The sequence below is a fragment of the Pseudophryne corroboree genome, chromosome 9 (genome assembly GCF_028390025.1).
Source record: "Pseudophryne corroboree isolate aPseCor3 chromosome 9, aPseCor3.hap2, whole genome shotgun sequence".
Lineage (NCBI taxonomy): Eukaryota > Metazoa > Chordata > Amphibia > Anura > Myobatrachidae > Pseudophryne > Pseudophryne corroboree.
The window spans coordinates 41,279,896-41,294,953 of record NC_086452.1 but is presented as its reverse complement, the minus strand read 5'-3'; the positions used below and the strand labels follow the sequence as shown (position 1 = coordinate 41,294,953).

The 15,058-nt window shown below is 38.2% G+C and overlaps 1 protein-coding gene across 15 annotated transcripts in view; it reads left to right on the top strand.

Annotated features, from left to right (window-relative positions):
- NFIA (nuclear factor I A) overlaps nt 1–12,133 on the top strand; it is a 338,982-nt gene extending 326,849 nt beyond the window's left edge. For 9 of the 15 annotated variants that reach the window (XM_063939242.1, XM_063939238.1, XM_063939236.1 and 6 more), the window contains one exon: nt 3,535–12,133. In XM_063939242.1, coding sequence (XP_063795312.1) covers nt 3,535–3,686 — 152 coding nt within the window. In that variant the 3' untranslated portion in view covers nt 3,687–12,133. The remainder of the gene's footprint in view (nt 1–3,534) is intronic. The other 6 variants (XM_063939245.1, XM_063939244.1, XM_063939243.1 and 3 more) reach the window with 1 other exon arrangement.
- Nucleotides 12,134–15,058: the final 2,925 nt, after the last annotated feature.

The following is a 15,058-nucleotide window of genomic DNA, read 5'->3' as shown; positions in this document are numbered from 1 at the left end:
GAGATGGGACTGTATGATGTACGATGTGCTGCACCTGAGATGGGACAATATGATGTGCTGCACGTAAGATGACAGTATGATGTGCTGCACATGAGATGGGACAGTACTATGTACGATGTGCTGCACCTGAGATGGGACAGTATGATGTACGATGTGCTGCACATGAGATGGGACAGTATGATGTACGATGTGCTGCACTTGAGATGGGACAGTACGATGTTCTGCACGTGAGATGAGACAGCACGATGTGCTGCATCTGAGATGGGACAGTGTGGTGTACAATGTGCTGCACGTGAGATGGGACAGTACTATGTACGATGTGCTGCACCTGAGATGGGACAGTATGATGTGCTGCACGTGAGATGAGACAGTACGATGTTCTGCACGTGAGATGAGACAGTACGATGTTCTGCACGTGAGATGAGACAGTACGATGTTCTGCACGTGAGATGAGACAGTACGATGTGCTGCACCTGAGATGGGACAGTATGATGTACGATGTGCTGCATGTGATATGGGACAGTACGTTGCGCTACACATGAGATGGGACAGTATGATGTGCTGCACGTGAGATGAGACAGTACTATGGGGGTAATTCCAAGTTGATCGCAGCAGGAAATTTTTTAGCAGTTGGGCAAAACCATGTGCACTGCAGGGGGGGCAGATATAACATGTGCAGAGAGAGTAAGATTTGGGTGGGTTATTTTGTTTCTGTGCAGGGTAAATACTGGCAACTTTATTTTTACACTGCAATTTAGATTTCAGATTGAACTCACCCCACCCAAATCTAACTCTCTCTGCACATGTTATATCTGCCACACCTGCAGTGCACATGGTTTTGACCAACTGCTAACAAAGTTCCTGCTGCGATCAACTCAGAATTACCCCCTATGTATGATGTGCTGCACCTGAGATGGGGCAGTATGATGTACGATGTGCTGCACCTGAGATGGGACAGTATGATGTACGATGTGATGCATGTGAGACGGGACAGTACGTTGCGCTGCACATGAGATGGGACAGTATGATGTGCTCCATGTGAGATGAGACAGTATGATGTACGATGTGCTGCACGTGAGATGGGACAGTATGATGTGCTGCATGTGAGATGAGACAGTATGATGTACATTGTGCTGCACGTGAGATGAGACAGTATGATGTACGATGTGCTGCACCTGAGATGGGACAGTATGATGTACGATGTGCTGCATGTGAGACGGGACAGTACGTTGCGCTGCACATGAGATGGGACAGTATGATGTGCTCCATGTGAGATGAGACAGTATGATGTACGATGTGCTGCACGTGAGATGGGACAGTATGATGTGCTGCATGTGAGATGAGACAGTACGATGTGCTCCATGTGAGATGGGACAGTATGATGTACAATGTGCTGCACGTGAGATGAGACAGTATGATGTACGATGTGCTGCACATGAGATGGGACAGTATGATGTGCTCCATGTGAGATGGGACAGTACTATGTACGATGTGCTGCACGTGAGATGAGACAGTATGATGTACGATGTGCTGCACGTGAGATGAGACAGTATGATGTACGATGTGCTGCACGTGAGATGGGACAGTATGATGTACGATGTGCTGTACGTGAGATGAGACAGTATGATGTACGATGTGCTGCACGTGAGATGAGACAGTATGATGTACGATGTGCTGCACGTGAGATGAGACAGTATGATGTACGATGTGCTGCACGTGAGATGAGACAGTATGATGTACGATGTGCTGCACATGAGATGGGACAGTATGATGTGCTGCACGTCACCTCCAGGCCGGATCGTCACAGAGGCTGAGTATGTCCTGAGCTGTGCAGACTTTTGTTTGTGCAGCTCTCTGCACAAGCGATCGCTCCCCTGCACAGCGTTTACCCCTTCCCCTGTAGGCGGCGATTACCTGGTCACAGCAGTGCAAAAATCCGCCTGCGTGCGACCAGGTCGGAATGAGGGCCCATGTACAGTGTGCTCCACGTGAGATGGGACAGTACGATGCACGGCATGTGAGATTTGACAGTACGATGTGCTGCACGTGAGATGGGACAGTACTATGTACGATGTGCTGCATGCGAGATGGGACAGTACGATGTACGATGTGCTGCACGTGAGATGGGGCAGTACTATGTACAATTTGCTGCACGTGAGATGGGATAGTACAATGTGCTGCACGTGAGATGGGATATTACAATGTGCTGCACGTGAGATGGGATAGTACAATGTGCTACACGTGAGATGGGACAGTACTATGTACAATGTGCTGCACATGAGATGGGATAGTACAATGTGCTGCACGTGAGATGGGCCAGTACGATGTTCTGCATATGGTGTAGTATATGCTGGGCCCAGGCACTTTGGGTAGGGCGTAGCCTAACTTGAGGAGGTGTTGTCACACCTCCTTACAAAAGAAAAATTGTATTAGCTGCAAAGTGGGGCAGCGCGCTCCACAGTTGTCCCATGTGGCGCTCACCCAGGGGCATATTCAGAAAAAATGGGACTACCTGATTACTCCAGCCCCTCCCTCTCCTCACACTGGCCGCGGCCCAGCACACAGCCGCTATAGGTAAGGAAGAGAGGGAGTGGGCGGAGTAACTTGGAGTGGTGTATGGCAGAGTTGGGTACTTGTCTCTCTAGGTTCCTGGATCTGCTGCGTTCCCACTCTGTCATGATCCTCAGCTCCCGGCGTGACTGGCTGCCGGCGCTTGGCCAATCAGCTCCTGGCGGGGGGGCTGAGCTGCTCTGCTCTGTAAAGGGGGACAATGAACATTGCCCTCAGAAGCAACAGCTGACTGTGCACCCCCGCTATAGCACTGCTGAAGGGGTAGAAATGTCCCACTCGGCAGCTGACCCGGGCCCCTCCGGCATGACCGGCACCCGGGTAAACAGTGCCGCATGGAACCTACTGTGCAGTTTCATCTAATTAAAATTTGAATGAAGCAAGAGGCGTCTGTAGGAGATAGACCCGTCTTGTTAGAATTAACGAGGATCCAAGTGCTGCTTCTGAGGACCTAGCCACGGATCACCATTGCGACCATCTGTCGCGATTTGCAATGATTACAGGCACCGGCCAGCCTGCTTAAGACAATGCAGACCTTGGTCCCATTGTGCCTTCAATATGAGGGACGATCCCCCCTGCAGCTATGCACACGCCTGCGACATTCCATTGACACGTCCATTATATGGACAATTTTTGCATGCGTTACTTGCCACCTCATGGGATCCCCCATCGTGATCACACATGTGCAGTGATTATCACATATGCGCAGTTGCAAAAAATCACTTAACTACATGAACGATGGCACGGGTTGCAGAAGTTGTGGGTACTATTGTAGGTAAATATACTCAACGCGTTTCAAGATTTTTTTATGCTTCACACGTGGTTCCTCATTTAAGAACTAATTATACCATGTTAATTTAATTTTTTTTATTACAAGTTATTTAAGGAACATTTTCTTTCAAATTAAGCTGAAGGTAACCTCAATAAAATAAAAATAATTTGTTTTTGTTTTTTCTGTCTTTCCAGTCCTGGTATCTGGGATAAAGCTCACAGATTTCCATCCCCCACCTGACAGACCACCTGCCGCTTCCCATCTCTGTAACATGGATGAAATTGGTGACAACACGGCACAGTCTCTTTGTCCCAGCGGAAGGGGAAGACTCACATCAACAGCATAACAACATCGAAGACAAAAAAAAAAAATTCTTATGTGGCCGCATGGCAATGACCATTAATTATCAGCCTTCTTTCTTTTATCATTTTTTTTTTCTATTTTCATTTTTCTCACCGTGTGGTCTGGAGAAAGTTCTTGAAGGGAAAAGTTGGGCTTCACGGCATTTGAAGTGTTTCATTGGTAGTGTCAACATTAGGTGGTTCTGGGTAGCCTTAGTCTGATGTTTTTTTACTGACTTGCTGTAAAACACGTTCATCGTGAAGCCCAGCATTTTCTGCAAAGTCACTCTGGTATATCCGTGGTTGTGACGGAGCAGCCCATTAAATAAAGACTGAATGCACTCTTAAATATACATGTAAAAAAAATATAAGTGGATAGGAACTTTTGCTATGACTATGACCACACTACAATTGTTTCAGAGACCGTGGAAGTCAACTGAAATTGTGTTCCAGAGCCTCCGTTTGTTTTTTGTTTTTTTTTAAAGAATTGCCTACAGTATGTTTTGAGTGCTACATCACCTGAAAGAAAGGATTTGTTAAAACACACGCAAAACGTGCAAGATCAATTAAGACAAAATGCACTTTTTTATTATTACTTTTAATTTGTTGACCCCCTGCGGAAGTGATGAAGTTATATTACAGGACACAACTGCGACAATGTTATCGGTAACATATCACAAAACGTCCACCCTTCTTTCTGACAAGGAGTAGCCACATCGGTGATTCACGAGGAAGCTGTTAACATTTATTTACATTCGAGTTGCAGAACAATGGTAAAGAGAGAAAAGATAAAAAAAAAAGTCCAGAACTTTTAATATTCACTTAAAGGAAAAAAAAAATGCTGCACTTACAAATAAGCTTTTTCTGAGACAAATTTTCAACAATTACACAGAACCACAGAAACGGGGAAGATGGTCTGTTTTGACAGAAACTGACAGGAACCAATCAAAACAATCGTATTTGGATTGAGTAAAGTGCAATTTCATTGGATAGGTAAATATCTTTGTAAGATAGAGATTGTTGAAAATTCTATTTTTGTTTTTTAAGTCCTACCACCCCAGGACTCTAAATTATCGGGGTTAAAAAAAAAAACAGCCTTGCAAAAGAAAGGGGAGCTATTTTTGCTTTTTATGTTTTTTATTGTTAAACTTGTATCCCTTAAAAATTAAGAAAATGTAAAAAAAATATATATATATTATAAAACATAATGGTGCTTTTACCACAATATGTTAACTACATTAAATGCTAAGTAATCATTTTCTGTTATCAAAGCACATACCGGTAACTAAACAAAAAAAACACATCATAATACCTGTTAATTTTATAAGCTAAAGTCATTATTACTGGGTATGCCAATATAGACAAATGCTACATTTCCCAATATAGAATATAGTCAAACACCTCAGGATCTTTATTAATGTCCAGATTTTATCCATATATTTTTTTTCCATCACTTACATCCTCTGGACTTTAAACACTGATTGATCTGGGTGGGGTGGGGGGTGGGGGAGTCGCAGCACTTGCTGAAAAAAAAAAGAAATTTGGGACATTGACTTTATCTATAAGTACTTAAAAAAAAGACTAAAAAGAAAAAAAAGTGAAAAACAGAATACATGTGTTTTATTTTCTACCAGACAGCGGAGCATCCATGTTGCTTCGCATGCAAATTTAAGGAGAAGTCCTATACTATACATATATTATATACTTTCTGATGGGCAAATTTGTCAATCAGAAAAAAAACTTATGTGCATGTGTTAGTGTTAGTAACCATTTTTATATACTTAAAGTAGGATAAAGTAGAGTGCATTAAGACATTTTAATCCCTATTCCAGGCACCTGCCATTATATCCTCTCCCCCTACAGCCGAAAATGGAGCCAGCTTGGCCTTTTTGGTTTTTTGGCAGTGAAGGAGTTAAACTTTGCGTGTTCAGCCCTATTTGTAGGGCATTTGCTACTGTCTTATACAATCAAGTCCATTAAATTCCTGGGAAGACACTTCCACTAGTTTTTATTTTTATTTTATTAAAGTTAATTATTATTTTAATTATTTTCTTAACACCTTCGGATGCATGAGAGGGCTTGGAATGTGTTCGCAGTATATTGCAGGCCTCTCTAGCAACGAATGGGTTAATTTGCACGGAAATTAAATGAATTCCATATCGATGTGCCTTGCCCTGGATAGCGATTATTTGTGGAATTGTTGCACATGTTTCTGTATAGATAGCGGGGAGAGGATTCCCCAGTCACGTGTTTTAGAGACACTTTTTTTTCTTGTAAATGTGACTTTAACGTCAGACATTGCAGGCTTCACCGTGTAGATAGATAGTTTTAGTTATTCCCCACCAATAGGAGTAGTGTGCTTTAGTCTTTTAGCGTCTGTGCTATTTTGCGTAGGAGATCAGTATTTTTTGGGAATATTTGCTGCATTGTGACAATTTATTTAGTCTTCCTTCTATTATTATTTTCCCTGATCAATGAAAAATATGCAATATCTGCTTATATCATAGTAGTCAAAGCTTAGCAAATTGAATAGATTTATTTTATCTTATTTTTTTTTTTTTTATTTGACCAAAGTTGGTGCTGTACTTGACGCAGTGTGTTAGGTGTTTTAGTCATTGTACCTTGTGACTACGAATGCACATGCAGGAGGGGGCTCTTAGACAAGCAGTCAGACTGTGAAGCACTAAGCTGTACCCTGCTTTGAGCAAATTTTATTTTGTGTGTGTTTGCGTGTATGTGTGTGTTACAACTGTTCCTATCACAAGCAAGCCTTAAAGAAAACCTGACTTCCTTTCCTTAAAACTCCCACTATCCCATTTTTATTAGCAGACAGCAATCAAACCACGTTCAATAGAAAGAGGTCCTAATGCCCATTTTTATATGCACGTTTGTAAACTTCCAACTTCTGAAAAATTGTTTACCGGTTCTCTCTCTATTTAAGGAAAAAGAAAAAAAAAGGATAAAATGTTTTTGGGATTTTTTTCATATGTGTCTGATACGTGGTTGAGTAGTTGTATCGTGTGATTGTTAGTGATTTGTGTCCATTTTTCTGTAGCCAGCATCCTTTGCCTTCCCTATAGCACTTAGCTGGGCATTACCTTACGACATATGTGCACTAAAGGAGCAGCTTATAGTGCTTCACAGTGAAGGGAAATTAAAGCCTAGACATATATATTGTCAGAACCTTGCTATAAGTCAAGGCGTTACCAGTAAATTGGTTGTACATACAATAAAAATGCACCCTTTTATAAGACATGCAAACTAAGCAATAGCTCTGGGCAGTTGTAGATTATGTTGTTTGTTTATTCCTTTTTTTAGCTTAATTTTTTTTATTATTGTTTTTTTTGTTTCTTGGTGAATGTGTCGTAGACCTGGTTGCGAAGAGAGAAAAAAAACTGCCCACTCAGATATGCCATTTGTATGTTGTATAGTTTTAATGAGTACAATGATTTATTTCTACCCTATTTTATAATGCAGGACTTTTGTAACGTTGTTTAAATGAGGACAATTTTTTGTCAATCTAGCCTTGCAGATTTTCTGATTGTTTCTTATAACGAAAGCGTTCTTATCTTTTTTTTTTTTTTACGTTTTTATTTTATTTTTAGGGTTTTGGGAAATTTTTTTCCTTTCTCTACTGGAAACTGGATTTAAGTTAAAACTTTCCAGTTTCCTGTTTGTATGTATTTAAATACAGTTTTCTTTCCGTCTCTCATTGGTATAGCATTTTTCCTATACTTGAGAAGTATGGGCCACTAAATTACCATTTTAAATGGACATTACAGGTATGATGTACTTTATTTTTATTTTTTAAGTGTTTATTTTTTTTCATTAAAAGTCTGACTCTAAAATTAGGATTTCTGAAGAGTTTATCAGATGAAAAATGTTTTAAAGGCTTCAAAACATTATGTGGACAGTCATGGATATAAAACAACAAACTTGTGTCAAGTATTAAATCCATGAAGTTACTTGTATTCAATCTGCCACCACATTGGAAATACAGCAGGAAAATACATAGGTCATTTCTGTTCGGGTTTGAACATATTAATATTTTTAGCATTGTAATATTTGAAGAATATACAGTAAAGCTGGGTGTGCAGCATAAGGGTAGACACAAATTGCATCACATTTGGAGAGCTGTGAAAAAATATATATAATTAAATACAATTCACCTTTTTTATTTAATTTGAGAAAATTGCATTGTTACCATTGCATTCAATATGATGCCTCCTCCTTTACCCTATAAAAGTAGGTTAAATGTCCTGTACAGACTGCAATATGTTAAATATGAGCTCTATTTAAAATAATCAATTCAATTAATTTAATTTAATAAATTGCAATGTTAAAGTAATTTCTCATTTCCAAACCACAGACTATTTTAATGATAATCATCACCTTCAGTAGTTACCAGAAAAAAATACCATTAATTCTGATAAAAGAGCTCCAACATTTATGCTAATGAACTGCATACAAATGCACAAGTAAATGAAAATTTTATTTTGTTCAATGCCTATGTTTTGTTGGAGATAAAAGATGTATCAGTGACTTTAAAATATGGATGTCCATTATTTGTCCACAGTCTACACTAACACACAAATCCATTAGAATTTAAATAAATAAATATTATTTTGGTGAAGGAAAAAAAATCCAAAATATCTAATAATATTTCTGTATTTTAAACTTGCAAATATTAAAATACTAAGAAAATGCTGCGTATCCCAAGTATATTTAAAATAGGCATAATAATCTGAAATGGTGCAAAATCGGAGCATGCTAGCACAGGGAATAGAACATATTGTAGGCTAATGTGCTGCATTCCTGTACTTAGTTTAACGTTATATTTGAGATGCACCTTCTCTTTCTCTCCTTGTGTCACAAGCTTTGATAAATAAAACACTACAACATAAGTGGGCACAGTAAGATCTACCTACGGCACTGCCGTTACTACGTGATCTTTGCATGGGTTCCTGTATTCCTAAATGCACTTTGCTAAAATGCACATTTTAATTGTTCATTGGAAGAGATGATCAAACACTAATTTGCAATGAGTAATTTAGTTGTTGTTTTTTTAGTCTTTTTTTTTAATTAAATTAATTTAAATTAAAACCTGTTCTTTAAATAAGACTTTTTAGAGTAACAAAATGTTAAGTCTTTATATGTTATCACTTTTTAGTGAATATCTCTAGCATTGTAAATGTGTTCATATTCCGGATTGCTGCACACTCTAGCCTGTTTGCGTGGTTATTTTTTTTTATTTCCTTCATTAGGATAAAAGCTATGCTGTTTCATATCCCTTAACTAGGCATTGACAGACACACACCCCGTAGAACCTTCTCCATTCACAGTATCCAGTCAACTTGCAGCAATACGCAGATCCCAAGGCAGTTTGTTCTTTAATCTTTGTTTGCAGCTTATAGTTACAGTGTTATTCTATTTTTATTTTCTTTTTGAAAAAAAAAGAGCAACACAAATGCTTTGACTAAAACAGGTTTTCCTTGTGGTGATATACATACATATATATAGAGATATAAAAATACATATATATTTTTTTTAAAGACGTCGATCAATATTGTACTTTGCATTGTGTCTCTGGTCAAGAAGTGAACACATAAGGGAAAGGGGAAGGCCTCTGTAGAACAAATTTTTGGGGAAAAGAAAAACAAAACTTGGCAGAATGGCGTTGGCCAGGAGAGGTTCTGTGGCATGTAACTGTAAAACAGTAATATTCAATGTTACCACCTTCTTCCAGGGCTATCCTCTACCAAGTGCTTGTTACTCCAGTGTGCATTAATGCTCCGCTTATCCTGGCCTATCCCCGCTGCGCAATGTTGTCTCGTTTTTCATCCCAGCCTAAGAGAACGTTGGAATAAAATTGTTCTGACGTCTTGCAGATAACGCAGAGACTGTTGTGTACCACTGGATAGGGCATTGCCAATGTTTTCATTTTTCAATTTGATTTTAACATCTAATGTAAATTGACATGGTGCTAAGACGTCCTGGCTACCAGAGGCCAGAGTAACCAGTATGGCAGATCTGACTCTTCTCTTCATCAATGTAAATGCATAGCAGTCTTTATCTGCATGAAAACTATGCACTAACCCAACCCCAAACCAGATAGGATCAACTTTTGGGATCTATTTTTCCGTTCACTTTAACTTTCAGTCTTTGCCTTTTCCGGTCATTCTTATGAAAATGCCAGCTTTAGGACAGAATGAATTATATTTAAACAAAAACCAGCAAAATAACTATGAAATGTAGTGCCTGTGAAACCTGTATTATATGCTCTTCTAAAATAAGAAATTTCTACACCGTGAGCCTTTTGCTGTTTATCAGGATATCCTGATGTAAAATAACTATACAATAATTATGCATGCAACTCCATACCGCTTAGTCATTTCTACGAATACTACTTGCGTTAGCCTGTTTTCTTTCTAGCCTCATCTTGCCCAATGAGTTTTAACGTATGTCACCAATAATGCAACTTTCTTGTCTTGAAATTTTTTTTCTGGGTGTTTCTCAGTATTTTGGAGGTATACGTTGACTTAAATTCAGTATTACTTCTAGTTTTTACAATTTTTTTTTGTTTTGTTTTTTTGCTTACATCTTATAGGAGACTGGTTTCCCTGTTTGGTTCATTGTTACATCATTTTGCAAACTTTGAAATACTTAAACAGTTTGCCAAGTGGGTATAACACACCCAGAGTTATCCTGGTTGAAACAAACGGGAGATATTAAAAAAAATAAAAAAAATATGGATGATTTCAGACACAGGTTCTATATATATAAATATATACCATACGTACATGTTTTTGTTGTGTTTTTTTTGTTTTTTATTCAAATGATTATACTCTGTACAATCTTGGGCCTGATTCATGAAATATATAAACATATGTATCATTACATAATGCAAGTACACGTGTAATTGTGTTTTACCCATCTACTTATGTAGGTAAAATGATACTGTATATCATTATATTATATGCAGCAGTCGATCCAGATCTTTTTGACAACAGTGTTTAACAAATGTGTTCTTATGTTTTTAATATGCTCATGATGATTACTTTAATGTGAACTATTGTGTATCAGTTTAATGTACAGCACCTTGGGTCTGCAACTCTCCATCACCTTTATATTTTCTTGCTTACTCACTATGTTTTCTCAGCTTCCTCATCTGTGTGCACTTTTTGCTTCTTGCTTGAGTTACCGCTTGTCTTCCTGCTAGACCACTGAAAGCAAAGCATTATATTAATCATTGGAAAATATTACAGGCTTTGTTCAATCAAGCATTTGTCCAATTGGTCATTATATCTCAGACATTTTTCCCCTTCTCTGTATTCACAAACTTGTGTCAGGCAGTAACAGACTATTGGTTTAGGAGTTCTGTTGAATTACGAAACCCCTGGTATATCTACAGAGACCTGTGAAGTCCCAAAACCAGGGGAGCATAAGGGTTCATTTCTGAAAGTTTGACATTGTTTAATCAATAATCATTAGAATCCATGGCATATTTAAGAATAACGTTTTATTTTAGTTCAGATTTATTATCGATCACGCCATCAATGGCACCTAGATGGCAGAATTAGGCACTTAGCAATTGCAATCCACATATTTATGTAGCAGATTTTATACTCTGAAATTGAAGACCTTAACTTCATGATTCGATATAGGCACAACATACATTAGTTACTGAGTATTTAAACTCACTTTACATTATTGCAACATATATTTCCGGAACATATCCGCAGTATGTACTCTATAATATATCCTTCTTCAGACAAGGCACTTGTCTCCTCTCTACAAAGTCAAACACACCATACATTGTGAGCATAATTCAAGGGTGCAAAGAATGGGTGAAGACGGGAGGGAGGGGGTTCTTACACTTTGAGGATTGCAATAGGAATTGAATCTTTGTTTGCATTAATAGGTGGGAGCGATTTGGCAGCCGTGGGAATCTTCTATCCTTTGTTTTATCCCTTTTTTTTTCATTTCAAAATCCTTAGCTCTTCATTGGATAAAGCACTGCAGCCAAGCTGGTTGTTGACCATGTTAAACCCTTAACATTGTGTTTAATTCATCATCCCATAATGGGTGTTTTTATGACCTTCAGTTAAATCTTGTGTGCCTGTGTTAATACAGTCACTGTTTTATGAATCAGGCTCCATGTGCCTCTCCTTCCTTGTACTGACTCAATGCTTGTTATCAGTTTTTATTTTACTGTGTTCTGTGAAAAAAAAAAAAAAACTGTAATTGGTTGAGAATCACTGTGCGCATCAATTCTTACCCAACTAAATCTCTGCAGGTTTATTTTTATTTTTTTTGAGCTGGTGTGTGGATTAGTTATCTCTTGTACTCAGCCATTAGTGCAACCAACTCTCACGTTACAATACAATTACTGGAAGCGAATACTGCATTTCCTATGCAACAAAAAAGGAAAATAAAAAAATTGCTAATGCTACGAAGTCGTTCTGGTGTTTATTTACGCAAGTCGTGTTTTATTGAGTGTAGCGAACGACATTTAGCCGCGGCTACTACAAGTGCCAGGGCCGAAGTGTGTTCAACATTGTTTGTTTTATGCATTTTATTTTATACCAACAGTAGATCCTTCACAAACACCATACTTCCCAACATTTTGAAGCATAGACTTGTCCGTTGCACAAATATGTATGTAACAAATATGGAAACATTCAGTAATTGTTACATTGGCTTACTGTAGCGAAAACACAACACGATGGAGGATTGTTCTGACTGTACGTTCCGCTATGGAAAGGTTTGAGTATTGTAACCTCGGATATAGAGGTTATACTTCACCAAGACGTCCCTGGCTCAAGAGTTGGTGGCTCCAAGACCAAGACCCCAGTGGTTGAAAACAAAGGAATAACTGTATATTAAAAATAAATATTGTATTTTCTTTGTTGGGATGGGAAATTTAAAAAATGGTCTTTGAAGAACTATATTTACATAGTGCTTTTTCAGAAAAAGACTCAAGGCACTTTTTAGAAATCATAAATATAATACAGAGGTTTAGATTTGCAGAGAATAATGAAACTACGAACATAATGCAGAGGGGAAGCAGCCATTTTAGGACTTACGTTCCAACAATTATTCATCCTACCTATGACGTTACCAGGTAAGGCAGACATCTTGTGCGCACTACATAAGTTACACTGCTTGATATATTCACTACCGGAAAAGATAACATATTATGGGTGAGCTACAGAATACTGAAGCATTGGTCATCCTTTGCACCAGAGTACCAGACAAAGCAGCCATCTTGGGTGCACTACAGAGATTACAATGTGCGAGATCAGCACTACATTGAATTTAGACATTCTGGGGTAAAATGAAAAGTGACTAACAGGATGCCCACTGAAAAATAGTTCCAGGTGCTTCTCATCCTGCCAATGAAAGTACCAGGTGAGTCAGCCATCTTGTACGCACTACATTAGATACACTGTGCAGAATAGGCAATGCCTGGAAGATAAGAAACCTAATGGGGGAGCTACAGAATACTAAAGTGAGTTACATGATCCTTACAAAAAGATGCACTGGTCAGAAACATGCACTGGTCATACTACACACGAGAGTTCCAGACAAGGCAGCCATTTTGTGTGCACTACATACATTATATTGTGCAGAAAAGGCACTGCCTGGAAGACATGACAAGTAATGGGGGAGCTACAGAATACCAAAACATTGGTCATTCCATGCACAAGAGTACCAGGCAAGGCAGCCATTTTGGACATGCTACATAGGTTACAATGTGCAAGATCAGGATTGTATAGTGATTTCTGGCAGTAAACTTAATTGTTGCTTAAAGACATCAAACACTGAGATAAGTTGGTTGATTCTATTGTGATTGTTTTCTAGAGGTAAATCTGGGAAAATGCAAAGTTTTGCAGTTACATAACAGTTTCATTTAATCTGAATCCTATATATATATATATATATATATATATATATAATTGTATTTAAATTGCGCACTCACCATTTGAAGAATAAAAAAGTTCTTTATTGATAGGCAATATACTCACAAAAAAACTACATAGCAGAAAGTGCATATGTGCAGTGTCGACGTTTCGGTCCACTAAGGACCATCATCAGGACAGGCAACTGTGCATCCTTAAAGCAGCAGCATTCTGCTTTTGGCAGAGCTGCTTTAAGGATGCAAAGTTGCCTGTCCTGATGATGGTCCTTAGTGGACCGAAACGTCGACACTGCACATACAGTATGCACTTTCTGCTATGTAGTTTTTTGTGAGTATATTGCCTATCAATAAAGAACTTTTTTATTCTTCAAATGGTGAGTGCGCAATTTAAAGACATTTTTATATTTTTAGATCTACACAATCTTTATTGGAGCACCCCGCTGTTGGACATTGAAGTTGTATAGAGTGCAGACATTATCTACTATATATATATATATATATATATATATATATATATATATATATATGAGAGAGAGAGAGAGAGAGAGAGAGAGAGAGAATATAGATATATAGATATATATGGGAGATGAATGGGACAGACCTTTTTATACAATTTGAATAAGTCTAATGAACCTCAAGAGTTTTGTATTACAGCCTGGAAGGACAATGGAACAACTGTCAGACACAAAAACCCTATCAAAATAGAAAACGATTGTGTTATCAGGAAGGTTGACAGTGCCCAAGTAAGAGTAGACAGTATTGCACTGAGAGTTTATTGCATCTGCATAGAATACATTTGGGGGTTATGTATTTTTGATCAACCTCTGTTTTATAGGGGTTGGGGTGACAAACCTCACAAGCACACCCAGGATAGACTAAATAGGGGACCATATGGCAAATTTCATACATTATTACCACCCCTACATGATTAATTGAATTCTACTTGACAGCACACATGAGGATCTGGTGGAATATTGGAAAAAGGTCTTTAGGGGAGCAGCCCCTTTAAATTGCAGAGTGATTGACACTCAGGCACCATTTGCGAGCATTCAACGCAGTCCTGTCGGGTCCTTGATTGTGGAATGTTTTGTCCAATAGAAAATCAGCAGGAAGCGGTATACGATTTTTGGAAGATTTTCTTTTTTTTTTTTTATGCATTTTATTGGAAGGATCACATATAGCATTGAAGACTCACAAGGAAACCTTGCCAATTGCAGTTACAAATTTTGGGAAAATTTTCATTTCTATTTGCGATGGATTTTGAGTAGATTTTTCGGACAATTTTTAGATCATTTTTAAGTAAATATACCCCCAAGTATCTTTTAATAAAGTCTCTTGCAATCAATAAAAAAATACTCAAGTGCAAATGAAAAGATATACATATGGAATAAATTACAGATATTTTTCGATGTTACAGCATGGCTTCCCAGGTTACAATGATTGATTAGCAAACCT